We start from the raw sequence: 26,816 nt of genomic DNA, 5'->3' as shown, positions 1-26,816 counted from the left end.
AAATCACGTTCAGCAGTTACTGGTCAGTAGGAGGTTTAATAGTTACATGCATTAATAACAATATGAAGCAGATTATTTGGACTGAATCTACACTCCACAATAGCACAACTAGAATAAACATATTCTAAACGGAGAAAACAGACACAGCACACGCCCAGTCTCTAAAGTCATGATTCGCAGACATTTATCTGAATGGTTAGTATGTAAAGCACAAGGACACAGCAGAAATGATGCAAGGCCAGTGAGTAGTGATCTGATCAGGACTGTGTCTCTTCTCCAAAAGAGGAAACCTCCAGACGCGACGGTGACACAGTTTCCACTTGCACTCGAGCGGCTCATTGTGCGTCGCCCGCACGGTGACGTGGCACAAAGCAGCGGGCGGACGACCAGAAGGCGCCGGCGGCTCCCGACGCCGCACGCGTGCTGCGAGCGCGCTCCAGCTCAGGGGCGCACGGCGTGGGTTAAATACGCCGAGTGCTTGGCCTGACTCTTGCTGTCGATCAGGAGCAGCTGGTTGTTGCTGTGGTAGAGAATCATCTCATCCAGACTGGGGAAAATCTGTGGGAGCAAACGGAGAGACGGTACTCGGTGAACGCCCCCCCCCCCCCCCCCCCACGCCGCACGCGCCCCCCCCTCCGCTCACCTCCTCGTTCTTCTTGCCCTCCTTCCCCAGCGCGTAGACCTGCGCCTCCTCCAGGAAGCGCACGGGGATGTTGTAGACCTTCTGCTGGTACAGCACGGCCAGCGTGAACGGCTGGCGGCCCGTCTGCGCCGAGCTGCGTCGCACCAGGAAAGCGCCGTCCTGCAACGGCAGAGGACACGATGGAGCGGCGGGCGCGCGAGAGCGGGCGGCGGGCGCGCGTGCGGCAGTCACTTGACCTTGTTGACCCTCGTCAGGAGGTCCTCGGCCGTCTTCCTGTTGCAGTCGCCGGCAAACCACTCTTTGTCCTGTGGTAGTTACAGAGACGCAGGAATCAGTGCGGTTCAGGCCGGCGCTCGCTAACGGACCTGTGCGAAGCCGTACCTCGTTGCCAGACTGTTTGGTTGACCTCAGACCAGTGGAAGGGCCTCGAGACAGACAAAACATGCACAGATGGCGGAACAAAATGTACGGTAACTCATTGATGCAATGTCTGGACCGCGTTCAGGAAAAACCTCCAAGAATCCCAGTCATCCCACAGGATATAAAAATGTGAGCTCACCCGCAGGCTTGGTGTCTGCCACAGGAGGATTTGAGGCGCTGGAACAAAGGCAGGACTTAATTGTGACATGTGCACGTGCAGAAAGACAAGCTGGAGATGAACAGAGTCATTCACCCCCACCTGTACTTAGCTTCCTTCAGGGGCTTGATGTTGGGGCCTGGTAGAGGGAGACTGGGAAATGTGCTGCGTCTCCCGACCTCTAACGCATCGAAAGGTGAAAGACGCCTGCTTCATCATCACAACAAAAATAAGTGATTCGCACTGATAGGTGATGCTTTTATGGGCTTTTACCTTTTATCACCTCGTTCATGGGCAGGACTAAATTCTGCAACAGAGGAAATAAGCGTCACTGCCACGCGATACTGAGGCGTTCAGGTTCATTTCCAGTGAAGGAGCAGCCTCGCTTTGAAATAGGACAGAGCTGAATGTAAGAAAATGAAGTCTCAAACGATGGAGCCACTCACAGACTTAGCTCTCGGGACGGGAGGTTTCATCCTGCGGACGGAGAGAACTTGATTGTCATTTCCAGTTTATCGGCAGGCCTTCACTGCGTCGTGCCGTGACTGCGTCGGCCTCATTTGCATTTTGTTGCGAGCACAAAGCGCCATTCTCGTCTGTCAGGACATGAGGCAAGCAGATAGCGCTGCGGCGCCCTCGCGGCCACGCCGAGGGCGCCGGGGCACTTACATGGGCACGGGAGACGGCACGAACGGCGTCTTGGGAGAGGGAGGCATCCTCACTGGCGCGCGTGGGGGAGGAGAGCAGGCTGAGCACCAGGAGGGAAACCAGCGCATCGTGAGCGAGGCCGTTCAATCAGCCCAATGCAGGCGACCGTGCAGAGACGCGGCCTACCTGCTGTCGGCTCCAAATACACGTCGTCGCTGTCCTCCTGAAACACAACGTGACAATGTGAGCGTGTTCATCAATGCACATGGTGAAGGTCATAAGTTCAGGCCACTGATGAACTGTACCACAAATGTGTGCATGATGTCATAAATCTAAAAAAAAAAGTCACAAAGAGGTGAACTGGTGAGTGGAACCTACCGGTTCTTGGTTTGGATCCAGATACACGTCTGCAAAGCCAGGAAACAAGTTGAATCAGCGAGCGGTCATGAAAAACAACAACAAGCCAAGCGTCTTTTTGAGGATGCAGCTCCGCGGCGCTGCAGCAGGGGGCGCCGCCCCGCGCCCGTCTCTCATGCATGCGTTCATAGTGTCATCATCGCACACACAATGAGAACCGCTGATAGCATCAATGCGGTAGCTCATATTGGTCAGAGCGCTTAGTGCACCTTCCTCTGAGCTGTCTGGAGGAGGCGGGCCGGGCTCCGACCGGGCCGGAGGAGGAGGCATCGCCATCTTCTTCCCAGGCTTCTCGGTTCGGTTTATCTCTGGTGCTGAGGGAGGAGCATGGAGTCACATGGAGCGAAACCAGACAGGTGAACGATTACAGGGTGAACGTGTGACTCACGCTTCTTGGTGTTTGGTTCATGGGACTCGTCGCCACGTGGTGGAGGTTTCTGAATGACAGAGGGCTGATTACAAACAAGTAGAAATCTGTGCTTTTTCTAGTCTTTCCCGGTGGGCGAGTTACCGAGGCTTTCGCCAGCCGCGGAGGCGGAGCCGCCTGTCTCTGAGGAACGGACGGGCCCGACGTCCTCTCTGGGGAAAGTGACCTCCGTTAACTCAGGCTCCCAGCAACGAGCTGAACGTATGGAACCTGAGCTGGTCATTTGCTTATCTCACCCAGATAAACGTCCTCCTCCACTTGTCTCGGTGGGACTTTGTCAACCCGGCGTTCGCAGGGAGGCGCTTCGTACATGTCGCTCTCCTCATCCTCCTCCTGAGCAAAAAACAACCTGCTTTAGAGAAACCAGCTCATGGGAACTAATCTGGGTGTGAGCGCTACCAGACTCCTTCACCCCACAGATATGTGTGGCCATAACACATGAACAATAACAAATGAATGATGAATATATTGACTCTCTTACAAACTCTTCTTGTGGCCAGCTGAAGTTTGTATTATCTGAAACACAAGATTCAAAAGGTGAGAGACTCTATGGTATCAACTTTTTTTAGTAAATCATGTTGTCATAATGCGTAGAGCTAAGCTCACCTGTCCTTCTGGGGGGAGGGGGGGGTCCGTTGTGTCTGAGGGAGAGGAGAGGACTTTATATACGGAAGCAAACGTACAAATGACAGAACTCGTGTTCTCACTGTACTTACAGGCTCTTCAGTTTTCCGAAAAAACTCTGAAAAACACAGATGAACAATTCCGATGAGATGTGACCGATACAAGAACACAATAGGCTTCTCTGTAGACCGGGTTTACTCTTATTAATCGTGATTTAATGATTTACTCTCTGTTAACCATCAGCCTCCTCATCGAGCCCCAGTCAGTGGCTGCTCTTTGTTTGTGCCGCAGCACATAAACCTACGAAGCATCGACCTGGAGGCGGAGGGAGGACAGCTGCGTGTGACCTGTGTGATCTGGGGCGAGGCCGGCGTCAGGCGGCCACGAACACACGTCATGTGAAACCAGGAAGCGGAGCGACTATCGGTGCGCGGATCGCTTTCCCACCGTGCCGGGAGGCTGTAGAGGAAGTGTTGGCGTTAAGTAAATGATTAAGGGTGGACGCGGCGGGAGGGAGGGAGGGATCTGTTTGGATCGCTGGCACGCACACGCTAGATAAGACCTGATTGTCTGCTGGTGAGTGAGGATGAGGTGAGGGGATGAAAGTGAATGCACCTCCAAAAGGTTCTATGTGCTAGGTTCTACGGTAGATACGCTGGAAGTGAACTGCTTCGCAAAGAGGTGGCAGCAGCTCGAACAGGAGGAAAAGGGAAGCGTGTTTACTTGCATCATGTGGGCAAACAGGGAACTTCTACACAACACGTATCTGCAAGAATGCATGTAACTTCATATAGAGAAATAAAACCAGTATCAGAGCAGAGCAGGCGCAGGTGTCATTATACAATAGGACAAATGAAGCTTCTACAAACGTTAAGCAAACTGCATAAACACCAGAATAAAATCTGCACTAGTAGATTATTAGTTCATTAATTCAGTCATTTCAATTGTTTCCTCCAAAGCTCTGACCCACATTTTCATTTGCTAAAATTACCTTTAAATTGACTGAATATTCACTGAAACACATCAGGGATGTTTTATAAACATCACAAATAAGTATTTTTATTTATTTATTTCAATTTATTGCATGAGAATATTGTTCAAAGCCCAGAACTACTAATTATTTACATTGATCAGTGTAAACACTGACGCATTTCATGCGCATTACATTTAACTGGTCGAGCTTTATCCTGTTTACACCCGATGTTCAGGTTTATAAAACTAAAAGCAGTTTGTCTGTGATGCTTCACCTTCTCTCACTCTTTAGCAGCGACATCATCTATTGTGGAATCATCATCCACACATAAAAAGCATCAGAGTTGAAAGTTTGCTGAGCACTCGGTGGCTTCAGCGCAGCCATCGACGCTACCTGCTTCCTTCCCCACCCTCCACCCAGAGCGTGAACCAAAATATGAGAAAATTAAAACAATTCCTTACCATTGTCATGATTCGGGGTCGAGCGTTGCAGCTGAGCTCATGAGGAAATGTTTTTGTTTCGGCTCCTTGGATGCAAATGGCCTCAGAGGTTGAGTGCGAGAGAGAATGTGAAGCGCGTCTCTAACAGGCCTCATTTGCATTTCCTGCCAGTGTCCGACGGGCAGACTCACCTGCTCCACCGTCCGCCTCCAGCTGCAGCCACCGAACGGCTCACATTTCCCTACTGCAGACTGCTGACGCTCGCGAGAGCACCTGCGTTTTAGTTCAGGTCCCCTTTTGTTATCAGCCATCGCGACATGATGGTGGCCAGAAAGAGGATGTTAAATATTAACCTATTACACCGAGCTCCAATGAAGCTATTGCTAAATGTCACTGAGTAAACATGGACGTGATGAAACGGTGACGGTCCTGTGAAGTGTGTGAGAAACACGTCCGGCAGACCTTATCGGGCTCAGCATCAGGGCTGTGAGTTAAGCTCTAGGTTCTGCCTTGTGTATGACAGTACAACAAAGAGTTTATGTAGACACACGTGTCACAGTTTTATTTTAGTTGTGTTGAAAATGAGTCAGTCGGAGAGGCTGACTGTGTGTATTTAACCAAATCGAACATCAACACGAGTCTGAGGAGGAGGCTGTTTCTGGTAACATCCCAGTAAAGTTCCAGTAATGGAAGTAATTGGATATCGGGACGTGTCAAAGTGAGTGGGCAACAGTGTTCGAAACTGATTTTCCAGTTTAATTATTTAATCATGAGCTGAAAGTGATCTTTAAATAAAGACTCATAATCTGATTCTGACTAATCTAATTATGAGCGGTTTAATTCAAGATTCCAAAAAATGTATGTAAACAGTGAAAGTGAAAAACCATGAAGCACAAAGAGTTTTATGCCAAATATTATTTATTGAAAAAAAGACTATGTTACCAAACTTGGTTAACTTGTCGAAGACAATAAATTACTTAACAAACATTTCTACTGGTATAAAGCAATATACAACACACATAAATATTAAATTAGTACAAAACAGGTTTCTATCGTAAAAAAGTTTGAAAACTTCTGGCGTCGATGAGACATTTTATTGTAGAACGTCAAGTGCTAGAAAGATGCTGGGCTCAACCCAGTGTGACGGGACCGAAGCTGGTCCCAGCTACGGCACCAGGCGGCAGGAGAACGGGACGAGGAGCAGAATCTGAACCAGCAGACGTACAGCGGGACCGCTGTGAGACACTGTGTCCGTGAACGTCCCTCAGAGCGACTGGTCGCCTGTAAAAGGACTGGATCGAACCTGGGTTCACCCGGGCCGCCAGCGCTAAGGAAACCAAAAACTATGAACTATGATCAAGCTCCAAGTGGCTCGAAGGCAGGAGAGAGAGTTCATGTCCGGACGGTTCCGTTCCCACGGTTTGGATCAGAACCGCGGGCCTCTCCGTCCTCTGCAGGAGCGGCCCTGCTGCCGTGAAGCCTCCACAGACGTGGTTTAAGTGAAGGACAGACTCCTGCACGCTGGTCCGGTCCTCTGGTCCGGTGGCGGCTGTGCCGTTACACTGGACTCTCCTTGACCTTGCCGTCGATCCAGCCGATGTAGTTGCTGACGCGGGTGTAGACGCCGGGCTTGTCCCGCTGGCCGCAGCCGTCGCCCCAGCTGACCACGCCCACCAGCGTCATCCGCTCCTTGTTCCTGCAGACGAGCGGGCCGCCCGAGTCTCCCTGTGGACGAGTCCAGAGACAGAGGGGACGAGGGTGAGGGTGGGCGACGCCGTCGGCGTGACGGCGGGGGAGGGGGAGCGTGTGTGTGTGTGTGTGTGTGTGGGGGGTGAGGCGCTCTCACCTTGCAGGCGTCGTCCAGGCCCCGGGTGTCGCCGGCACACAGCATGTTGGGGGTGACGAGGCGTCCGGACAGCGCGTCAGGGACGCAGCGCTCGTTGGGCCACAGGCGAACGTAGCCGCGCTTGATGCGCTCGGCGTATTCTGCTGAAACTGAGGAGAGACTCTGCGTTAGTGCTTTGCCAACAGCGCCCCCTGCTGGCGGGCGCGGCGGCTGCGCGGCCCGCTTACATTCTTTGGCCCGTCCAAAGCCCGAGATCTCGCACTCGGTCCAGCTGGGCAGCACGAGGTCGGGGTCGGGCAGACACACGGGCGCCACCTCCGGGGAGACTATGGCGCAGACGCCGATGTCCGTTTTCAGCTTCAGCAGAGCTGCGAGTGAAAGAGTAGAAAAGTGAGGCTGAGCTAACGAGAAGTCGCAGGTTCAGAGGAAATCACAGCAAAATGCAGGAACTAGACGTTCTGACATTTACTCACCAATATCATTATCAAACGACTCTGGGTCAAACTTCTCGTGGATCCAGTACTTCTCTACTTCAAAAACCTGATCCCCTCCTTCGCTCTGCTTCCTGAATGTTCTTCCCAAAATCACTTCCAGTCTTTCGGCCTTTTCACTTGAACAAACAGCAAAAACATCTGTGTGTTAGAACTAAGGTTACAAAATTATAGAAATGTTCGGTACTTGCATCAAAGTGAGAACCAACAAACATACTGTCCTATTAAAGTGAGGACATTTTGACAAAGTGATGACATTTTGACTGGTCCTCACTTCAACATAAAAACAAGGATGTGTGTGTGTGTGTGTGTGTGTGTGTGTGTGTGTGTGTGTGTGTTTGTGTGTGTGTGTGTGCACATGTTTTTCCTTCGACGTGGGGACCATAGACCATGTTTTTGCCATCAAGGTGAGGACACTGTGACAACGTGGGGACACTTGCGTGCATGTGTGTGTGTGTGTGTGTGTGTGTGTGTGTGTGTGCGGGCGTGTGTGTGTGTGTGTGTGTTCGTGTGCGTGCGTGCGTGCGTGCGTGTGTGCGTGTGTGTGTTCGTGTGCGTGCGTGCGTGCGTGCGTGCGTGTGTGTGTGTGTGCGTGCATTTGGCCATGCATACGTGTGTGTGCTCGTGTGTGTGCGTGTGTGCGTGCGTGTGTGTGTGATCCCTACTTCTCCTCGAAGCAGTGAGCAGCAGACAGGACCCAGCAGGAGTCGATGAGGACTCCTCCGCAGCGGTAGAAGTGCTGCTTGCTGCGGGCCTGGTACACGTTGATGATGGCCTGCCACGGCTGCTCCGTGATGTTGCTGAGCCTTCCCCCGAAGATGCGGTACGACGGGCGGTTCTGGGAGTCGTCTGAACGCTGGCCACACGTGGCTGCAGCAGAGGCGGAGCGAGGGTTAGAGCCCAGCAAACGCGGAGGAGCCTGGCTGCTGACGAGGACCTACCTCCGTTGTTGTTGTTGGTGGTGGGGGCCCGGGGGCCGAGGGTGGTGATCGTAGACGGACGTATCGCTACAGAAGAAGAAAAAGAAGAAGAAGAGCAGTTCAGCCTCCGCTTCCTGTGGTTTAACGCCGTCGCACACAAAGCACACAACTCACAGCACTTGGGCACGTCGCACAGCTCCCAGGTCAGCTGCGCGTTGCTGTAGGTGTGACACCAGGGACCCGCGTCGCCGTCCGGGTTCCTGGAGGCAGAAGAAGAAGCGTGGTGAGGCTGAGCTCTGAGCTCTGAGTGCTGCTGCTGCTGCTGCAGGCGCCGCCGCTCACCTGCAGAAGCCGTGGCCGCTCAGCCCCAGCTGCAGCGCGTCCGGCCTCCACGCGTTGTAGAGCTTGCGTCGCAGGGCGGGCGCGTCCCACGGGAGGCAGCGGGCGCCGCTCCTCGTGACGGACGCCGTGCCCCTGTAGGAGCGTCCGGAGCCCAGGACGCACTCCGCCAACCTGTCTGCTCCGGAAAAACCACACGTCAGAGCAGGGAGCGGCCGTGAGCGGCTCGGCTCTGCTGTTCTGTGCTCGCGAGGCGGTACCTTCTGGACATTTAGGCAGAGAACACACGTCCCAGACCACCTGAGAGCCTTTGTAGACGTAGCACCAGGGAGCGCTGTCGTTGTCAGGGTTCCTGGTGGGAACCAGAGCGGGGAAAGACACGAGCTTGGGATCTTTCTGCTGGTTTTGCCAATAATCGAAGCCCACGCGCTCACCCCCGTACCTGCAGTAGTTGTGGTTTCCCAGCCCCAGGCTGCCGGCGTCCGCCCGTCTGGCCGTGAACCTCCGCCCCCTCAGGGCCGTGGCGTTCCAGTTGAGGCACTCTGCTCCGGAGCGGCTGAGGCTCCATGTGCCGCGGAAGCTCTCGCCCGTTCCCACCACGCACTTCTCACTGGCGTCTGTAGGTGAGTCCGTTAAACTGAGCATGATGTCATTCATTTTAACTCTCTACAATCCTCTTATATAAGACCTTCCACTCAGACTTGTGTCCTAATAGCATTTATACCGTTGTTTTCCAATTAGCGGTGTGAAACGATGACCAGCATGAACTGTGATCATAATAAAAGCCATAGATTTTATTGAGTCTGGCCATTGGAGCTCATTACCCGTTTGCTGGAATCACATCTCTGTGACCGCTGCATTTTGCATAATTACCCCGATGACAGGGTGGGGTGTTCCTAAAGCCTCCGAGAGCCGCCCACAGAGGCAAACATCCGCATGAACGTCATTATTTACGATGTTTTCCCTCCACCACGAACTGTGACCTCATCGAGTGTCACCATCGCTTTGCTCAGATCTGTGATACTCACTGATCTCACACTGCGGCCCGCTGAATCCCTCCGGACACTGGCAAATGTAGTCGGCGGTGTACACGGCCTCCTTACAGGTCCCGCCGTTGTAACAGTGAGACACGTAGCAGTCTGGAAGAGACACTCAGTCAGCGACGCGTCACCAACAAACCCAGTGTGGCTGACAGCGGTTCCACTGGAACCTAATCTGTGGTCTTCATCCTGACGCGCTAGTAAACGTCATCATAGCTTCACTTTAAAAAAAATAATAATGATGCTGGTTGATGTCACCACCATCCTGGTTTATTATTTAAACATTTCCTAAATAAAAAAAAATTGTGCTCCACGGGACTCGCCAGCGGCGGTTCATGTGTGGACTGGCAGGACCGCTTCAGACTAAACTACACCCACTCAAAGACGCAAAGAGCCAACAGCTCTACAGCTGGATGCACTCGAGATGACGGGGACCTGGACGCGGAAACGAGGCGACAAATAACAGTCATCTGAGGTCGTGAGAGTGAGTTAGAGGCGGGATGAGGTCATAAAGGCAGTCAGAGGTCAGCGAAGAGTTAATGCACGGGGTTAAATTCAAAAAGACTGATGCATCTGTGTCACTCACTGACGACGGGCACAGTGTGACACAGCTCCTGTCCCCTCAGCGTGCAGCGACAGTACTCCACGCGCTGTCCCCTCCATCGCAGCCACGTGTCCCCGAAGAGACGCAGCGCCGACGTCTCAGCGTCCACGCAACGCGCTGGGAAAACACACACACAAAAGCCGTGAGCGCAGCCAGTGGCTCCAGGCACACGCATGCACAGGAGGAGGCACGGAAACGAGGGGGAACCCGGAGGAGGCGACAGGGGGCGAGGGCGGTGATGCTGTCGAGTAGGAAACGTGCGGTGGGGTCTCACAGCGTGCGGCAGAGGAAGGCGACGACTTCTGGACGTGAACAATGAAAAGCGCCCGTGCAGCCGGCCGCCGCTCAGGCTCACCTCGGTAGAAACGCGTCCCTCGCTTAGTGCGGCGCGGCTCCACCTGCAGCAGGAAGGACACGGTAAACACAGAGCCGCGCTGTGGGGAGGCGGTTGCACGGCGGTGTCCAGCCCGTTTTATGGGGCTCTCTTAATAGAATACTGTAAAAATAAACCTGCAGAGGCTGGAAGCAGGCCTGACAGGCAGTAGGTTTTACATCCCTAGATCATCTTGTCAAATAGGTAACTGTGGTGTAGTACTTACACTGTCCGCCAGGCGGCAGCAAAGAGCGGAGAGGAGAATCAAACATCCCAGAGACCTGATCATGATCACGCCTGTGATTTTCAGTTTGCTGCAAGTAGAGAACAAATCCTTTTTAGAAATGTGAATATGTTTATAAAACAATAGTACATCTATATACACCAGCAACCAACTAAAGCATGGATCAGAGATGTGAGCAGTGATTTCATTGTTGTTCAGTCATCATTCTGTCATCCATGCTGAGTCAACACCCGCAGGAAAATGGCCCCCGTCCGGCACCTGTACTGTTTTCCTCTTCCTGTTTCCGTCCTTCATTCTGTGACCGACCTCTGTAACCCTCCCCTCCCCGCGGATGAAGGGTGAGGTTTCATTATGGAGGAAAGGAATGCTCTCAACTGATGCATCACATAAGATCTAGTTCATTCCCGCTGAGGACAAACAGGAAGACGACTATCATGCCTAAACAACCTGAGCAAGCGATGAAAGCATCACGCACAGCAGGAGGTCTGTGCACCCTTTCTCCTCCAACAGCGCAAAGGAGTGGGAGAAAAATATTAACCAAACTCAGGTTTCCCTTCTAAACTTCTAAAAGAAAACACACTTTGTTTAAAAGGAGTCGTATCAGGCACATTCTGCAAGAGGAGATGGTGGAGAATGCCTCTAGAGTCAGCGTGAGTCACAAAAGAGAGAGGGAGTAGGAGGAAGAAATGGGAGGAGGAAGAAAGAAAGTGAAAGAATCTCCACGTTCATGAGGCCGATAGTCGTCTATCACTCCTGTCGTAGTGCATGAGTTCACATTCTGATCTTAGTCCACTGGTTCTGCACTGACTCACCTGTGCCTGACTGTGTTTATCAGTGAGGTTAAAAAAAAGCAACGCTGGCAACCACAGGCAGGCACACACACACACACACGCACGCACGCACACACACACACACACACACACACATACACACACACACGAACACACAGACACACGCACGCACACACACACACACACACACACACACATACACACACACACGAACACACAGACACGCGCACAAACACACACACACGCACGCACGCACACACACACACACACATACACACACACGAACACACAGACACACGCACAAACACACACACACGCACGCACACACACACACACACACACACATACACACACACAGTGCTCAGGAATCGTCTCTTAAACACAGAAACTCCCGGTTCACTGGAACAATAGTCTGAAAGACTGCGGTCACACACTCACCATCGAGGAGCTCGCGTCCCTTAAAAGCTGCCGGTGCCTGAACAAACCCCACCCTGCGCTTTTACCCCCAACGAGCCTCGCAGGACGACAACAACAACTTTCCTCTTTGTTGCCCTTTGTGCGGCCGCTCCGCAGCGCTGTCAGCTGAAAACATGTGTTTCCTGTTAGAACGCGGCCGATCCAACGCCCGCGCCCTTCGGAAGCGCACAAACATATCAACGCACGCACACGCAGGACGCATTCACACATCAGACACCAACACATGTGCCTCCCACCCTGCTCAAAGGGGCCCTGGGCAGCAGCAGCACACACTTCTATCTATCGCCTTCTGCTTGTGCAAATATGCGTCTGTTGAGTAACACAGTTCATCAACATCAGTAATTAGTCTGAGTGGATGCAACAGGGTCAAGGCGTTTATCTGCGACACACACAACACTGAGCCACGTGAGCCGCCGGGGAGAGTGTGGTTTCCCCAGTTAGTAGGTCAATCATGAGTGGAAGAAACTGAAACATGGCTGGAGCGGCAGCGGCCAGACGGTGACTCACCCGCAGCCTGAAGATGCAGCGCTCTGTGCAGAGGGAGCCCAAAATAAATATGGAAATCATTGTGTGAGGCGACACTTCCTGCGTGGCCTTTGGGCAGATGTCTGCGCTGGTACCGACGGCAGAAGCACCTGGACCGTTGCTGTCAGTGTGTGTGAATTGGGGGTGCGGACCCGGGGATCGGGTCAGGACCTCAACGTGGGCCGTGGCTGGTTCTGGTGCCGCGTCAGATCCTAGAACCTGCTTGGAACCGGTCCGACCCGCTGAGATCAGTCAACAATAGCTTCCGTTCAGGGTGGTTTCGCTGGCGACGTGCCGCGACTTGCGATGTGTAGCAACAGAAGCGCTTCGATGACACGGTGCATTCTTGGCTCCGGGGATTTCACAGAACTCTAATAAAGCACCTGCGATCCGGCAGAACACAGGGCGCCATTGTTGCCCCGCCGCTCCCGTGAAGCCGTGGGGTCCTTTATTGGATAGAAAAGCTGCAGAGAAGAAATCAAAGCCCAGAGCTCTGCACAAACAGGGTGACTGGAGCTGAGTCACTGCACAGAGACAGATGGAGGCAGTGGATGAAAGCAGGCGTGAAGAGGCCACAAACTGAAGCATTCACACAGCTCTATGCTTCCATTTATGCTGGAAAAATTGCAACAGTCCATCCCGTCTGACCTGCGCTTCATAGAGGTCAGCGTGGAGAATGCAGGAATGCAGATAATGAGCAGCACCAGGGATTATCACAGTAATGCAGCGTTCCCAGCTGCTTGGCCCGGTGACAGCAGCATGACGCTGATGCTGCGACGATAAACCGGACCGTATCGCAGCGGTTCCCCGATAAACCGGCGGCAGATGCCGTTCAGAACCGATGTGGGCGCAAAGTACGGACACGTGTTCGAGGGTGACAAGTGGGCGCCGCGAAGCGCTCTCCTCCGATCCAACGCGCTGGACGACGGAGAGAGGAGGTTCTGGAGGCGCCGAAGTCAGAGCGAAGTCAAATGAAAGCACGGGATGAAGCGAAATCTGCAGCTTCAGCCTCCACAAACTGACAAGAAGTACAAGAAAGGTTGGAGCTGCTGCAACAAGGGTGAGAGTCCACTTTTCAGCGTTTGAAACCAAAGTGACGACAAGTTATGAGCCTGAAAATGCCCAGACAAAGTGAATGCGTCCGTTAGAATGTTTCCCCTTGAACCCGATGCAATATTCAAATGATACAACACTAAAGCGACTATCACTATTTCTGAGCATTTTTCATCCCATTAACAACAACAGCGGACGTCGCGGACCGAATCCGTCCCGGAGCCGCATCTGCGTGAAGCACGGAGGGAAGCGCTCTTACCGGAGGGTGACGTCAGAGTCGGGCCGTTCGGAGCGGAGGCGCCGGTGCGTTTCTGTCGCTCTGGCTTCAACGCGCCTTCGCTCCCACTTTATACCGGAGGGGGAGGGTGCTGTGACCTCAGCGGGGAAGTGATGCTGCCGGGCCGCTGCTCCACGCCGGTGCCGACGCGACACGGGAGGGGGGGGGGCGTGACGTATAGAGCCGAGTGTTCACACGCCAAGGAAGAATTAACGCTGGCTTAAAATTAAACCAGAAGTTAAAATGTTACAAACACTAGTGTAGAAATAGAAATGTGCTAATTGTTTGTGTGTAATGGGCTTTTTGAAATTATTTAAATACTGTTTCACCATTGCGATTGCTGAGTAACGCAAATGCAATCATTTTGAAATAATTACCCAGTGGCTGTAAACATGTGGCTTGAGTCCAGCTGTTAATGGAACAAAGAGCTGTGTGTGAGTGGCCTCATTGATTCCCACACTCCCAGGGTCCTGGTGTGTGTCTGGTGTGTGTCTGGTGTGTCTGGTGTGTGTCTGTGTCTGTCTGGTTTGTGTGTGTGTCTAGTGTGTGTCTGTGTGTGTCTGGTGTGTGTCTCTGTGTGTGTTTGTGTGTCTATGTGTGTCTGTTTGTATCTGTGTGTGTTTGTGTGTGTCTGTGTGTGTCTGTTTGTGTCTGTGTGTGTCTGGTGTGTCTGGTGTTTGTCTGTGTATTTGTGTGTGTCTGTGTGTGTCTGGTGTGTGTCTGTGTGTGTCTGGTGTGTGTCTGTGTCTGGTGTATCTTGTGTGTGTCTTGTGTGTGTCTGTGTGTGTCTGATGAGCTGTGGGAGCCTCCGTCACCATCCGACACAATGACTCCTCCACTACCACCGCTGGCCTCGCTATTCTACCCAGCCCTTCCTCAGGAAATCAGTCACTTAGCCTCCAGAATAGCTCGCAGCGTCTTTTCTTAGGAGCAACAGCAAGTTTATTTGCATTGGATAATTCACTGTCATTGTTTTTACAGTGTGTTAACTCCACATTAAACAGCTCAGAACACAGCTCTTAAGGATGTAGTGGTTGGGGCTCGTGAGTTCGGCGTCTGCCTTGTTTGTTTCCATCTGTCTTAGATTAGGACGCAGAGCCAGTGCTGGTCACACACACACACACACACACACACACACACACACACACACACACACACACACACACACACACACACACACACACACACACACACACACACACACACGGCTGTAAAAGCTACAGCAGCTCAAGTTGAAAGGTGTGCTTTAGACCAGGAGTCCTAGTACCTCTGTAACCTTGTTAAAACCTACTTTATTATCTTTTACTTGACAGCCTATTATTCACATTACGCAAAAGAACCACTCTTCTAAACATCTCAGTTTACTGACCTAACGTGTGGGTAAATGTTTTCACAAGCCACTTTCTGTGCTGAAGCTAAACTCAGAGGACGCAGAAGCTAAACAATAGTAGCAGACAACAAACTACTTCACTGTAAAACAAACTAGTTCCACCGGGAAAATAGTAAAAGATTTGATATGATAACTTTTCCTCAGGCCCACGTTCTCCTGATACACCTGTACTGACACAGACACACGTGTGTAACATTATGTAAGTGAAAACTGCATTCAGTTTGTCCCCACAGGCCACGTTTACATGACTAACAAAGCAAAAAATACCCGCTGACGAGCATCTTTAATTACATCTTCCACTTCTTCCTCGCTGTCGTGGAGCTCCTTCTTTCGTGCACCGGAAGATGCTGGGAAGCATCGCCGTGTTGTGTTAGTAAACACTTCCCATCAGATTAAGTGGGTCCTGCACGCACGTAACAGCGTCACAGAGCGTCAGACGTGGGTTAGCGAACGCACAAAAAGAGGAGATTTTCACCTGATCCAAGAAAAGCAGATGATGAAATCAAGAACATCTTGTATCTGAAAACTCTGAAGTGCCTCCTGTCCAAACACAACATCATCAGTGACTTGGCAAAGTTAGAGAAGGTCCTCTTTTACCTGCTACGACACAGTAATGTCAACAATTACAACCCGACAAACCATTTAATTAGCAAAAACCAAGACAACACAATAAAAAGGAAGCTAGTTACAGTTTTACACCATTTTAAGGTGATGATTACTGCTACAGGACGCAGTAATTTACCCATTTACTAAAAAAAGTAACGAGTGCCCTTACTAAAAAATAATAGATCACTTCTAGAAAGAATTAATAGATAAACACCCCCAAAAAGTGTTTCCTTTACAGCAGCCCCTGATATTTACAGGGTTGGGGTCACTTACAGTAGAATTTAGGTTAGTTTTTGATCAATTAGTTTTACTACTAACATTAGGCAACACAATGAACTAGCTCCAGCTGTAAATAACTCTTTTGTAACATAATAGTTTATTACTGATGAATAACTCTCACGAATAACTGAGAATGCGCGCGTGGCTTCCGAGCGCGAGCCGCCGAGCGTCTCCTTGTGGGCGGGTCTCGGCAGGTTTACAGGAAACATGACAACCAGGAAGTAGAAAGTTTGGGAGATGTGTGTTGCGGCTAAAGTGGCTGCTTCGGCGTAAAAAAGATCAACTCCCGGGAGCCTAAAGAGCGGATCCTCCCAGAGACCGGAGAAAGTTGGCCGTGAACGCTGCCGCCGTCGTTGAAGGACGGGAGACGGTCAAAGAAGAGGCGCGTGCAGGTGTAGAGAGCGGCGCGTGAGAAGAAAAAGCGAAGACAGGCTTGCTGTGATACACTGTGACAAAGTGCGAAATGAGGAACCGTGAAAAAGTCGAACGACAGTTTTATTGTTGTTTTAATGTTTTACTGTGATTTTTATAGAGCTTAAGAAAGTAAAAAGCAGCATGTTAAGACTGGCGATAAGCTGTAACTATGGCAACTCATGAAAACACTTTATTGGCTTTTATTATTAATGTAAACGCGTGTAATAGCAGCTGGTGTAAGAAAAGTGTCAAGCCAGTGTTAATGCCCAGACATGGAGCACAATGGTGGTGGAGAGAAACTAAACTAAACATTACGTAAAAATGGGAATATTAAAGCAGACTGTGAAGTTTCAGACTGAAATGAATCTGCTGGTTGCAGGAAGCACCGAGGAGGCCATGAACCGCGTCCACCTGCAGCAGCCGCAGACCTGTGGCCCCTGGGAGCTGAAGGAGCGACTGGGCACCGGGGGCTTTGGGAACGTCACCAAGTGGCAAAACAGGGTACACAGCCCACGCGCCTCACCCCTTCACAGCTTCACCCCTTCACAGCCTCACCCATTCACAGCCTCACCCCTTCACAGCCTCACCCCTTCACAGCTTCACTCCTTCACAGCTTCACTCCTTCACAGCTTCACCCCTTCACAGCTTCACTCCTTCACAGCCTCACCCCTTCACAGCTTCACTCCTTCACAGCTTCACTCCTTCACAGCTTCACCCCTTCACCCCTTCACAGCGTCACCCCTTCACAGCTTCACCCCTTCACAGCTTCACTCCTTCACAGCTTCACCCCTTCACAGCGTCACCCCTTCACAGCTTCACCCCTTCACAGCTTCACTCCTTCACAGCTTCACTCCTTCACAGCTTCACCCCTTCACAGCCTCACCCCTTCACAGCGTCACCCCTTCACAGCTTCACCCCTTCACAGCTTCACTCCTTCAAACCTTCACTCCTTCACAGCCTCACCCTGTAACAGAGAAGATGGAGGAACTGGAGGAGATTGAGGAATTCTGTTCGTACATATTGTTGGCATTTTATTTGCAGCATACTGACATTTTCACATCAGACACTTTGATGTGGTTTTAACTAAACATTTTAGACAAATGTAACACAAAGGAGAGTTCTGTTTAACTCTTCTGTGACTCAAATCGAAAGCTCCCGTTCCCCATGTGAGACTTTCACTTTACGTGAGTAATAAGTAAAACAGGTGTCAAGTTCTCATTTTTGACATCTAAGCTAATTTTTCATAGCCGGGCTGCTAGGTTGCTAAGTCCTGTATCGATGATAGTGTCACGTGGTTGGACGTAAAGTGATACATCAGTCCAGTGATATCATACTGCTGTAATGATATCACTGTAAGTCACAGGATGAGAGCGCTGCAGAGGACACACACACCTACTGAGTGGACCTTCCTCTCTTTAAAAATATATTTCCGCTGATACTTTCACTGTCCCAGGATTGTCCCATGGTGGCTCGATTTCTCACCATATTATTGTCTTTGCTTCAATAAGCCTATTTGTATGTAAATGTATCAGATAAAGTTTAATGTAATCAAGAAAGCAGTGCTGAAGAGAAGGTGATGGATGACCAGGGTAATTACAGATGATCGTCTGTGGCAAATTAGAGGGGAAACATGAGGTCATTGAAGGGGGCTCTTCTGGCTTTGCCACTGCCGCGATGACTGGACTTCCTCTACGGGAAGTTTCCTGTATTACCAACAATGCTTCTGGGCTAAAATTAGTATCAATGTCAGGTTATTGGAAGCTGGGTGTTCATCATCAAGCACAAATGATTTTAAATTTATGAATAAAACGTATGTAATAATAATATTATTATTATTAATATTGTTACCTAACAACGGTGCCACTAACCTGCCTTCAGGAAACGGAGGAGCAGATCGCTGTGAAGCAGTGTCGCCAGGAGCTCAGCGAGAGAAACAAAGAGAGATGGTGCCTGGAGATCCAGATCATGAAGAGGTGAGTTTGACTCTCGCAGGCATCATCTTCTGGACGCGTGGGGACGACGACACTGACTTAAGGACAGTGTTAAGTTTCCACTGAGTAAATCAGGTTGGATCTCTTTGTTTGTGTTTGAGCACTGCATCGCGCCCGGAGTTTGTCTCTGTTTAAAGAAGATTCAGGAGGTTTGTTTTTGCAGTGATGCGTATCTGTGTGTGACACATTTAACGCGGCTGGAGAAATCGCCAAATTCCCCGTTTCGTTTTACCCAAACTCTCCCATGCGCCGCCTTGAAGCTCCTTCTGCCATGGCTTTTGCCATCTGACATATTGTGACTCACGGTTTGTTCCATGACAAGTGCCGAGCTTCGTAGTTTGGCATTTGACTGTTACGTAGCCGTCCTTTTCTTGGAATACAGAAAATAATTTGCCTGTTGAAATAGTAAAAATCACGCAAGGACATTGAACAATTAGAGCAGCAGTGTTTGGGTTATTTTGGTCTGCTGCTATTTCTGTCAGCGCCGCCTCCTCATTTCGTTTCTGTTTTCACGTCTGTTAACATTTGCTAAAGGTTGTGGTACAGTACTTGTGCAGGTGTGTGTGTGTGTGTGTGTGTGTGTGTGTGTGTGTGTGTGTGTGTGTGTGTGTGTGTGTGTGTGTGTGTGTGTGTGTGTTTTGTCATTTGCTGGTGAAAACATGAGCATAAAAGCAGTTCTTTCCAAGGCCCAGTTTAACAAGTGTGTTGTTTTCAGACAGACGTGGTCACAGCCACAAACCTCCCGTGCACCCACGCTCAACCCGTGGAAAAGCCACAGGGCAGGGGACACATACATGGCACCCAGCCATTGTATTATTACTGCTACTTAACTCAGAAACATGCAGTAGTAACGGCCCCTTTTTTATGGTTCACGTTGGTTCTTATCGTCTTCAGTTGCTCAGGTCTGTTCTAAAGCTGCTGCTCTAGTAATGACCACTGCTCATCTGCTGCTGTGGCTCTTCCAACACACTGCTCACATGTGCAACGATGTTATGATTCCGGCATAAACCAATTTCCTGCCGCATCTGGTATCACTTTATGTTGGTTATCTTTATATTTCTCCCCTGTGATTGAAATTGTGTTGTTTCAGTCTGATAGAAAACTGTAAAACTGTGCCCAATGTGAAACAGAAACCAGGTGACGGTGAGCGATGATCTAAGGTTCACTAACTAATTCACTAACCTCACTAACAGAATGGTTCCAGTACGCCTTTGATATGGTGCCACGAGACAAATCGGAGTTGTCATAAAGATTCCCCTCAAGAAAAACAGCTAAGATCCATTCAAGTAAAACAAAAAATGAAACAATCTCACAGACATGAACATTTAGCAGGAACAGCACTAGAATAGTCACAGGCCATAAATCACTGAGATGGTATGTACTGTAGTCGGGTTTTGTACACTTCTTCTATACGGTACCGCTTGGAAATATGTTTATTGTGTTGATAAATGTCCTGTATGTGTGACTGACGTCTGCCTTTGCCCCCTCAGGTTGAACCATGTCAATGTGGTTGCAGCCAGAGAGGTTCCAGAGGGAATGGAGAAACCCATGTCCACCAACGACCTGCCGCTGCTGGCCATGGAGTACTGTGAGGGGGGAGACCTGAGAAAGGTGAACGTCTGTTTGCAGGAGTATGAACACAGTGTGCATGCCACAATACATATATGTATTCTACTGGTGTAATATTCACAAAAATGTGGCGATGGAGTGCTGTTCGGTACGGAGGAGAAATCCGCTGCAAACTGTGATGATCCGGAGGACGGAGAAGAAGGAGACCATGCCAAGCATCACAAACCACAGGTCATAAAAGCTTCAAAGCGTCCCAGATGGCCAGAAACCAAGCAGGGGAGTCGGGGGCAGATGGAGTGGTTAGGGTGGACGTCAGGCCGGCCACAAGTTTCCAGCAGTAAAACACTTTCAATCTGATATTTTGTTTTAACCAAGTCGGTCCCTGCAAGAAAGGTGTTGATTAGCCTTCGGTCACTAAAAAGCAGAGCAGCATCAAAGGTGCTAGGTCTCTGTTTGGAACTTTGTGACAGTTAAAAACCGTCCCTTCATGCAGCACAGAGTCAAACTGTGGGTTGTCTGTCTATTGAGTCGGACCCATGAGAACAATAAACCCATTATGTACAGCGCTGTATGGAGAAAGAAGGAGTGCTTGCATTCGAAGAACAGACATAGACTACTATTACTTTATTGATCCCATAGGGAAATTATTGTCATGCTCATACAAGGAGCTATTGTGATGTGACTTGCTCAAGGCCTCAGCTGGGTACGAGCAAATGCTCAACCCGCTGGCATTGTGTAACAAACGACAGATTAACGAACCCTGGCGCTCGCTGGTTTCCTTCCACAGCTCAGCTCACGTGTCCTGTGTTCCCTCTGCAGTGTCTGAACCAGCTGGACAACTGCTGTGGGATGAGGGAAGGCTCCGTTCTGATTTTGCTTCGTGACATTTGTGAGTATCCGGTTCCGCAGCCGGGCTTCACTGTCCAACCCTGGCGTCTGTAGCAGTGACATATTAGTTGAGCCGGTGCGGCGATGTAGACGGAGGACTCTGCCAGGGTCACCAGAACCACAGAGGTCACCAATAAAGCCCCAACCACCACCATCTTAGTCACTGTTACGAAAGCTTATGGTCAAACACTCATGAAGGATTGGGAACATTGCTAACAGTATACGGGGCTGAAAGCGGATACTCCCTCATATCAGGGGGAGAGATCCTCCTCTAGGACGCCTCCTCCTGATGAGTTATCCCTGAAACTGAGGGACACACAGGCATGAGTGCCCACACCTACATGCGCATGCAAAGGCCGCGAGTTCCGCTTCACTGAGCCGTCATGGCTTGCACACACACTAGTCACCATGTGACGCACCAGTGGAGTGACATAGTTTCGGTAACAAACTGAGACCGTATCTGGGACCAAGGAATGTAGTGTCTATACAAACGTCCATCCTTACACAGTGGGAGTAACAGAAGGAAAGCAGGAAGTGTTTCACTGCCCTGCTCTGTGTAGTTCACCTGCAGTCACAACGATCAGAACAGGTCTTCCTCCGGTGCTCGTCGTCTGTGTGGTCTCTCAGCAGCAGCAAACTAATGTTATGTGTTCATATCAAACTGTTTCCAATGCTCTGCGGCTCCACATCCGTCAGCTCTTGTTCGTTCTCTCCTCCTTCCTCAGCGTCGGCTCTGACCTACCTCCACAACAAAAGAATCATCCACCGGGATCTGAAACCTGAAAACATTGTGCTGCAGCCCGGCGAGAGACGGGTGAGTTAGAGCCCCCACGGACCCTCCTGTCGTCACACGCGCCACAACAAAGCGCTTGTATAAAGCTCTCTGCCTCTATGTGGCTTCACGTTCACACGTTTTCCACTCACCAGTTTAGCTTCGGTGGACGTTTGATGTGGAAAGAGCAATTCTCCAACTCGTCCTAACAGTTATGAGAACCTTTTGCGATTGCTCTTCACTTCCTTTGTGGGTTTCCCTTAATTTTGTAGTTTATGTAAGAAAATCAGGACACAGGAAAGTGAAGTGTCTTATATAACTGAGGCAGACGTATTAAAGAAGTTATATATTCAGCTTTATGCACATTGTTATATTTATTGAAGTTTGCCAACAGAAACTTTATTGTTTAAGCATTCTATCATTGTTTATGGGACAGTTATTCTACTTTTTCAGCTAATGACTCTGTTTTTCACCTTAATCATAGCTGATCCACAAAATCATAGATCTTGGCTACGCTAAGGAGCTGGACCAGAGCAGTCTTTGCGTTTCGTTTGTGGGAACACTGCAGTACTTGGTAAGTGATCATACTCATCTTATTAGGACAGTAACACCTGAAATGTGTTTATTTAATATTTATTCCTTCTTTTTCAGGCTCCAGAGCTCATTGAGCGGCAGAAATACACGGTCACTGTGGATTACTGGAGCTTTGGGACCTTGGTGTTTGAGTGTATCACAGGATTTCGCCCTTTCCTGCCGACCTGGCAGCCTGTTCTCTGGTAGGACCTCTGTTTGTAAAGCACAGGCATAATCAATAAGGAAGTTATATTTTCCAACACATCTTGGCTCCGAGCTAACATAAACAAAGAGGCTTTGAATGTTAAGATAACGTACTTTAACACAGAATATTACATCAATAGTTGCTAAAGTAGAAAATCGCAGGATACGTAGGCCGTGCCAGTGTCGATGTTCCTGGAGCCTCACTGATATGAAAGATATGCAGGTTAACTGGTGGAGAAGTAGCTCATTGCTGCAGGGATTCGGCTTCAGTTCCCAGCTCCTTAGAGAGGAAAATAGCGAGAACTAACTAAAAAGCAGAGAAGTGCAAACTGAACCCTGTTTCCTCATCCGATTAGGCACAACAGGCTGAAGACGAAGAAGGACGAAGACATTGTCGTCTATGAACACCTGTCGGGGGAGGTTCGCTTCTCTCAGCATCTGCCCCAACCCAACAGCCTCAACAGGTGAAACTATGTGGGGTGTTCTGCACAGAAAGGCTGCAAAATAAAATTATAATCTCAGTCTAACATTTGACTTGGTTACAGTCTGTTATTGAAGAAGCTGGAGAGGTGGCTGCAGCTGATGCTAAAGTGGTCTCCTCAGGAGAGAGGCAAAGATCCTAACTCTACACCCAGTGACTGCTTCAAACAGCTGGAGATCATTCTGCAGCTCAAGGTTGACATTTCCTTCCACGTTGTCTTTTTGCTCATAATGATGATAATAACGATGTGACTCTGTGATGAGGATCACGAAGGCTGTGTGTTTCACTGAATGTCTTTCGCTTCAGCTGGTTCATGTCCTGAACATGATGTCCGCCAACATCCTGACATACTCGGTCTCTGACGGTGAGACCGTGGCCGACCTGCAGCGGCGGATAGAGGACGACACCAAGATCCCGGCAGCCGACCAGGAGCTGCTGCTGGAGGCGGGACTAGCCTTGGAGCCCGGCGGCCTGGCCACGCAGTGCGCCGTGGATTACACAGTAATATCAAGCAGACACGCTGCACACAATGCATTCACACGGCGCGGTAAAGGACTGATCGCCGCTCTGTCGTGTCTGTAGGAGATCGATGGGCGACGCACAGATCTGCCTCTGGTCTTCCTGTTTGACCGGTCCTCCTGCAGCTATGAGCCCAAGTTTGAGCCCCGTGTGCTACCTGAAAACATCCTCTTTGTCCGTAAGTAGCACGTGTTTTGCTTTTATTTCTTGCTCAGTTACGGACGTGTGCATATGTATGTACATGTGGATGATTTTAACCATTAACGTTAGATCCAATCCAATTAATTTGAACAATTATCTTTAATAAAATCAAACAACAAACATCCACCCCTTGTGTTTCTCGTAGGGTCTGACCCTAAGCACATGCTGGCTTACAGCCATCTGAGGAGGACGTGTGGCCAGGCGTGGCACACCATCCGCTCTCTGAAGGAGGACTGGCAGAGACTCCAGCAGGGGCAGAAAGCCGCCATGTAGGACGAGCACCACTGCACACGGAAACGTGCGTCTTATTTGACTCATCAAATAAACACTTCATCCTCGTCCTTGTTTTTCCTTTCAGCATGAGCCTTCTGAGACACAACTCTTCACTCTCCAAGCAGAAGAACGAGATGGTGTCCATGCACCAGAGGCTCACAGCCAAGCTGGAGTTCTTCACCACTAGCCTCAACATAGACATGGAGAAGTACCAGGAGCAGAGAGCCACTGGGATTGGTAGGGTGGCACGAATGCACGATGGTGGAGAGCGGCAGATGGTTGCTGGAACTATATGTCATTGTTACTCTTTCTAGCGTCGGAGAAGCTCTTGAGCGTGTGGAGAGAGATGGAGCAAACCGCTGTGAGCTGTGGCCAGGTAGAGCTGAGCATGCACGGGTGTTTGTTTGTGCAAGGGTCGGTTGCGCGTGATGTGGAAAGACTAAACCCCACCTGTGGTTGTCCAGGCCAAGGTGAGCGAGCTGGAGGAAGAGATGATGCAGCTCCAGCCAGATATAGTGGATGTGCAGCGGCAGCCGTGGAGGAGTGGAGAGCCCCTGGAAACACTGTAGGTCTCACACGTCACTGTAAAACCAAAATAAAGAGCCGCCTCTAACCCGAAATGCTGCTTCCCCTTTGATCCTCAGGGAGTCAAAAGCAATGGACCTGTTCCGCAAACTCCGAGAGAAACCCAGAGGTTAGGATTGTTTTCACGGTTGCATCAGTTCACGTTTGGATGATGTCTCCACGTGTAAATAAATCTGTCTTCCTCAGACCAAAGGGGTTCAGGGGACGGGCAGGACGTGGTGCGTCTGGTGGTTCAGGCCGTGCAGTTCTACGAGAGGAAGCTCAAAGACTTCTACACCCACCTCAGGTACGCACAGGTTAAAGCATTACAGTTCCCGCATTACATAGAACAGGACTCATTTCCAGAGACCCAGCGCATTTCGTAGAATAGCCAGCGTCATTATGTTTGGGAAAATGTGACTAATGGACTTGGACCAGTGAGTCCACTGCAGCTGTACGTTGTGACTCCCATTCGGAAATTCTTCTATCCATATAAGAAAATGAGGATTTCCGAGAAATAATTATGGTCCATTGCTAGTTTTGAAAGCAGAGCTGGGGTCAGTGTAAAGGCAGACATGCAATATATAAACACAACAGATTATTATCAATCAGGTCAAAACCCATACATGGCGTTTTGTTTGTAAAAATATACATGAAATACACAAATATCCACTATGAAGCACACTGTGTTTTTTTGAATATATTTAAGTAAATAGTACATTTTGATGCCTTTGCTCAGAGCATGTGGTGTGTGGTTGTCAGTCATCAAGGTGATGATATTCTCAAAGGTGCTAGAAGCTTCACAACCCAATAATTCTGAATGGATCATTGTAAAACATTGTGTGATTAAATTTTGTGGTTGTAAAAATGTCCACGTCATTAATGAACAACTCATTGGTTGTTGCTCACATTACACACGTGTGCACACAGAGAACCTCTGTGTGATTAGTGAATGTCTTCCTTTGCCCGCAGTAAGACGGCCGTGTGCCGTCAGCGCGTGATGGAGCTGCTGCCCAAAGTGGAGGGCGTTGTCCAGAGGATGGCTGAGAGCGAACAAGTGCTGATGGGTCTGCAGGAGAAACGACAGAGGGAGCTGTGGAACCTGCTCAAAGTGGCCTGTGTGAGGACACAAGACATTTGTATCCAGGCATCAGTGTATATAACCATAAGGAGCTGCTTCAACATATAAGCAGATGCTGTGCATGATAATAAAGTGTGTCATCTTGTTTTGTGCAGAGTAAAGTCCGCAGCCCGGTGAGTGGGAGTCCCGACGGGCTGCTGACCCCCAGACAGAGCTTACAGCAGTTGTGAGTGACGTGTTTGAGCCTCGTTACTGCCCAGCGTCATTCAGCGGGCACCATTAGATTCTCTGATAAAGGCATCAGAAGCATGAGTAATATGCATACGTTGCTTTTTGGTGTGTCTTCAGTAACGATTCTCTGGTGGAGGAGAGCCGGACATTTGAGAGTCGACTTGAGAGTTTGCTGCATGACACCATCCAGGAATCAGATGACAACATGGAGGTGAACGCAGTCAACGCACTTTCTCCTGTCTTTTAATTCTCATACATGCTCTGATGACTTTACCCGCTGTGTTTGTCCTAGATGTTGAGGGAGTGGAAGTGGCTGAGTCCAAGTGACCTGTCCTAAAAGGATTTCATCAGATACTGTGCTGCCTCGGTGTGGATGTGATGTTCAACTGCACAGGGTCGTAGCAGCAGCTGTCGTGCCCGACAATGTGAACGGAGTGGTCGCTGATGGCACATGTTAGGTCACTGAAGCCAGAAAAAAAAATGTAAAAGCATTTTTATTTATTTGCCTGTTTAACAGTTTAAATAAGTGGGAGTAAAATGACACTCCGTCATTAACAGATCGCCTTCACGTCCACTGCGTTAGAGGTAAATGGTCTGCACTTGTACAGCGCTTTTCTACCTTGTCGGTACTCAAAGCTTTAACTCAACTTGGAGTTCAGTGTCTTGCCCATGGACACTTTGGAACATGACCCGAGCCAGGAATTGAACCACTGATCCTATGATTGGTGGATGAGCCGTCCAAATTAATCAGAAACTTTTTAAGCTGTTTAAAAAAACTCATAAATCCTGTAGTTTTGCTGCATGTGGAGCTTTGAAGTGTACTGTAGCTCAGTTGACACACACATATTTTATCCTCAGTTTATTCTATATAAACTTAATTAATGTAGATGTCATGTCATTGTTCAGATGTGGCCAGAAATATGTATGCTTTGGTTTAGAAACTATGTATATTAGTTACATTTGTTTAGCTCTATGAGAAAACTACAAAACTGTTTTTGTATTTTCATTGTGAATAAAAAAAATTAGTAATGTTTCAACAATGTGTCAAGAC

At 49.6% G+C, this 26,816-nt stretch overlaps 3 protein-coding genes across 12 annotated transcripts; 1 reads left to right on the top strand and 2 right to left on the bottom strand.

Annotated features, from left to right (window-relative positions):
* Positions 1 to 16: 16 nt before the first annotated feature.
* Positions 17 to 5,011, bottom strand: si:dkeyp-117b11.1 (B-cell linker protein). Its single transcript, XM_029161776.3, has 19 exons — positions 4,771 to 5,011; positions 3,429 to 3,454; positions 3,319 to 3,353; positions 3,194 to 3,228; positions 2,949 to 3,045; positions 2,797 to 2,864; positions 2,674 to 2,722; positions 2,495 to 2,599; positions 2,247 to 2,275; positions 2,055 to 2,091; positions 1,890 to 1,968; positions 1,667 to 1,697; positions 1,494 to 1,527; positions 1,323 to 1,401; positions 1,203 to 1,240; positions 1,025 to 1,068; positions 880 to 948; positions 644 to 802; positions 17 to 558 (listed from the first exon to the last, which is right to left on the bottom strand). The coding sequence occupies exons 1-19, from the start codon at positions 4,777 to 4,779 to the stop codon at positions 442 to 444; spliced, it is 1,140 nt and encodes a 379-aa protein (XP_029017609.1). The 5' UTR covers positions 4,780 to 5,011; the 3' UTR covers positions 17 to 441.
* Positions 5,012 to 5,649: 638 nt separating this feature from the next.
* plat (plasminogen activator, tissue) lies at positions 5,650 to 13,890 on the bottom strand. Of its 7 annotated transcripts, none has more exons than XM_029161527.3 (15): positions 13,712 to 13,870; positions 10,589 to 10,676; positions 10,264 to 10,387; positions 9,972 to 10,106; positions 9,374 to 9,484; positions 8,788 to 8,962; positions 8,606 to 8,697; positions 8,349 to 8,523; positions 8,181 to 8,266; positions 8,028 to 8,093; positions 7,752 to 7,956; positions 7,069 to 7,205; positions 6,823 to 6,963; positions 6,596 to 6,744; positions 5,650 to 6,474 (listed from the first exon to the last, which is right to left on the bottom strand). In XM_029161527.3, the coding sequence occupies exons 2-15, from the start codon at positions 10,649 to 10,651 to the stop codon at positions 6,307 to 6,309; spliced, it is 1,827 nt and encodes a 608-aa protein (XP_029017360.1). In that variant the 5' UTR covers positions 10,652 to 10,676; positions 13,712 to 13,870; the 3' UTR covers positions 5,650 to 6,306. The 7 variants fall into 7 exon arrangements, with proteins under 7 accessions (XP_029017360.1, XP_029017363.1, XP_029017361.1 ...); XM_029161530.3 differs by having other exon boundaries at positions 10,345 to 10,387; XM_029161528.3 differs by lacking the exon at positions 13,712 to 13,870 and adding an exon at positions 11,836 to 12,052.
* ikbkb (inhibitor of nuclear factor kappa B kinase subunit beta) lies at positions 13,105 to 26,805 on the top strand. Of its 4 annotated transcripts, none has more exons than XM_029161524.3 (22): positions 13,105 to 13,459; positions 16,798 to 16,919; positions 18,297 to 18,391; positions 19,900 to 20,020; positions 20,798 to 20,867; positions 21,592 to 21,680; positions 22,123 to 22,212; positions 22,290 to 22,414; positions 22,772 to 22,879; positions 22,961 to 23,090; positions 23,203 to 23,397; positions 23,479 to 23,593; positions 23,762 to 23,885; positions 23,975 to 24,126; positions 24,204 to 24,265; positions 24,354 to 24,454; positions 24,534 to 24,583; positions 24,661 to 24,760; positions 25,426 to 25,573; positions 25,690 to 25,760; positions 25,883 to 25,976; positions 26,058 to 26,805. In XM_029161524.3, the coding sequence occupies exons 1-22, from the start codon at positions 13,384 to 13,386 to the stop codon at positions 26,100 to 26,102; spliced, it is 2,283 nt and encodes a 760-aa protein (XP_029017357.1). In that variant the 5' UTR covers positions 13,105 to 13,383; the 3' UTR covers positions 26,103 to 26,805. The 4 variants fall into 4 exon arrangements, with proteins under 4 accessions (XP_029017357.1, XP_055367994.1, XP_029017359.1 ...); XM_055512019.1 differs by lacking the exon at positions 13,105 to 13,459 and adding an exon at positions 16,200 to 16,386; XM_029161526.3 differs by lacking the exon at positions 13,105 to 13,459 and adding an exon at positions 16,200 to 16,396.
* The last annotated feature ends 11 nt before the right edge of the window (positions 26,806 to 26,816 follow it).

The sequence above is a fragment of the Betta splendens genome, chromosome 9 (assembly GCF_900634795.4).
Source record: "Betta splendens chromosome 9, fBetSpl5.4, whole genome shotgun sequence".
Taxonomy (NCBI): domain Eukaryota; kingdom Metazoa; phylum Chordata; class Actinopteri; order Anabantiformes; family Osphronemidae; genus Betta; species Betta splendens.
The sequence above is the reverse complement of the archived record's forward strand: the minus strand, read 5'-3'. Positions and strand labels throughout refer to the sequence as shown.

What these genes read in the sequence shown, in the direction of transcription:
- si:dkeyp-117b11.1 (XM_029161776.3), bottom strand. An exon ending in TTCGGAAAACTGAAGAGCCT is followed by an intron (nt 3,354 to 3,428) that starts GTAAGTACAGTG and finishes CCTCTCCCTCAG; the next exon opens with ACACAACGGACCCCCCCCTC. An exon ending in TCCAGACAGCTCAGAGGAAG is followed by an intron (nt 2,276 to 2,494) that starts GTGCACTAAGCG and finishes CTGGCTTTGCAG; the next exon opens with ACGTGTATCTGGATCCAAAC.
- plat (XM_029161527.3), bottom strand. Translation starts at nt 10,651, where the DNA reads ATGATCAGGTCTCTGGGATGTTTGATTCTCCTCTCCGCTCTTTGCTGC. An exon ending in CGGGCCGCAGTGTGAGATCA is followed by an intron (nt 8,963 to 9,373) that starts GTGAGTATCACA and finishes ACTCACCTACAG; the next exon opens with ACGCCAGTGAGAAGTGCGTG. An exon ending in GTCGTTTGATAATGATATTG is followed by an intron (nt 6,964 to 7,068) that starts GTGAGTAAATGT and finishes TTTCACTCGCAG; the next exon opens with CTCTGCTGAAGCTGAAAACG.
- ikbkb (XM_029161524.3), top strand. Translation starts at nt 13,384, where the DNA reads ATGAAGCGAAATCTGCAGCTTCAGCCTCCACAAACTGACAAGAAGTAC. An exon ending in TTGGAGCTGCTGCAACAAGG is followed by an intron (nt 13,460 to 16,797) that starts GTGAGAGTCCAC and finishes TGCTGGTTGCAG; the next exon opens with GAAGCACCGAGGAGGCCATG. An exon ending in AGGGGGGAGACCTGAGAAAG is followed by an intron (nt 20,021 to 20,797) that starts GTGAACGTCTGT and finishes TTCCCTCTGCAG; the next exon opens with TGTCTGAACCAGCTGGACAA.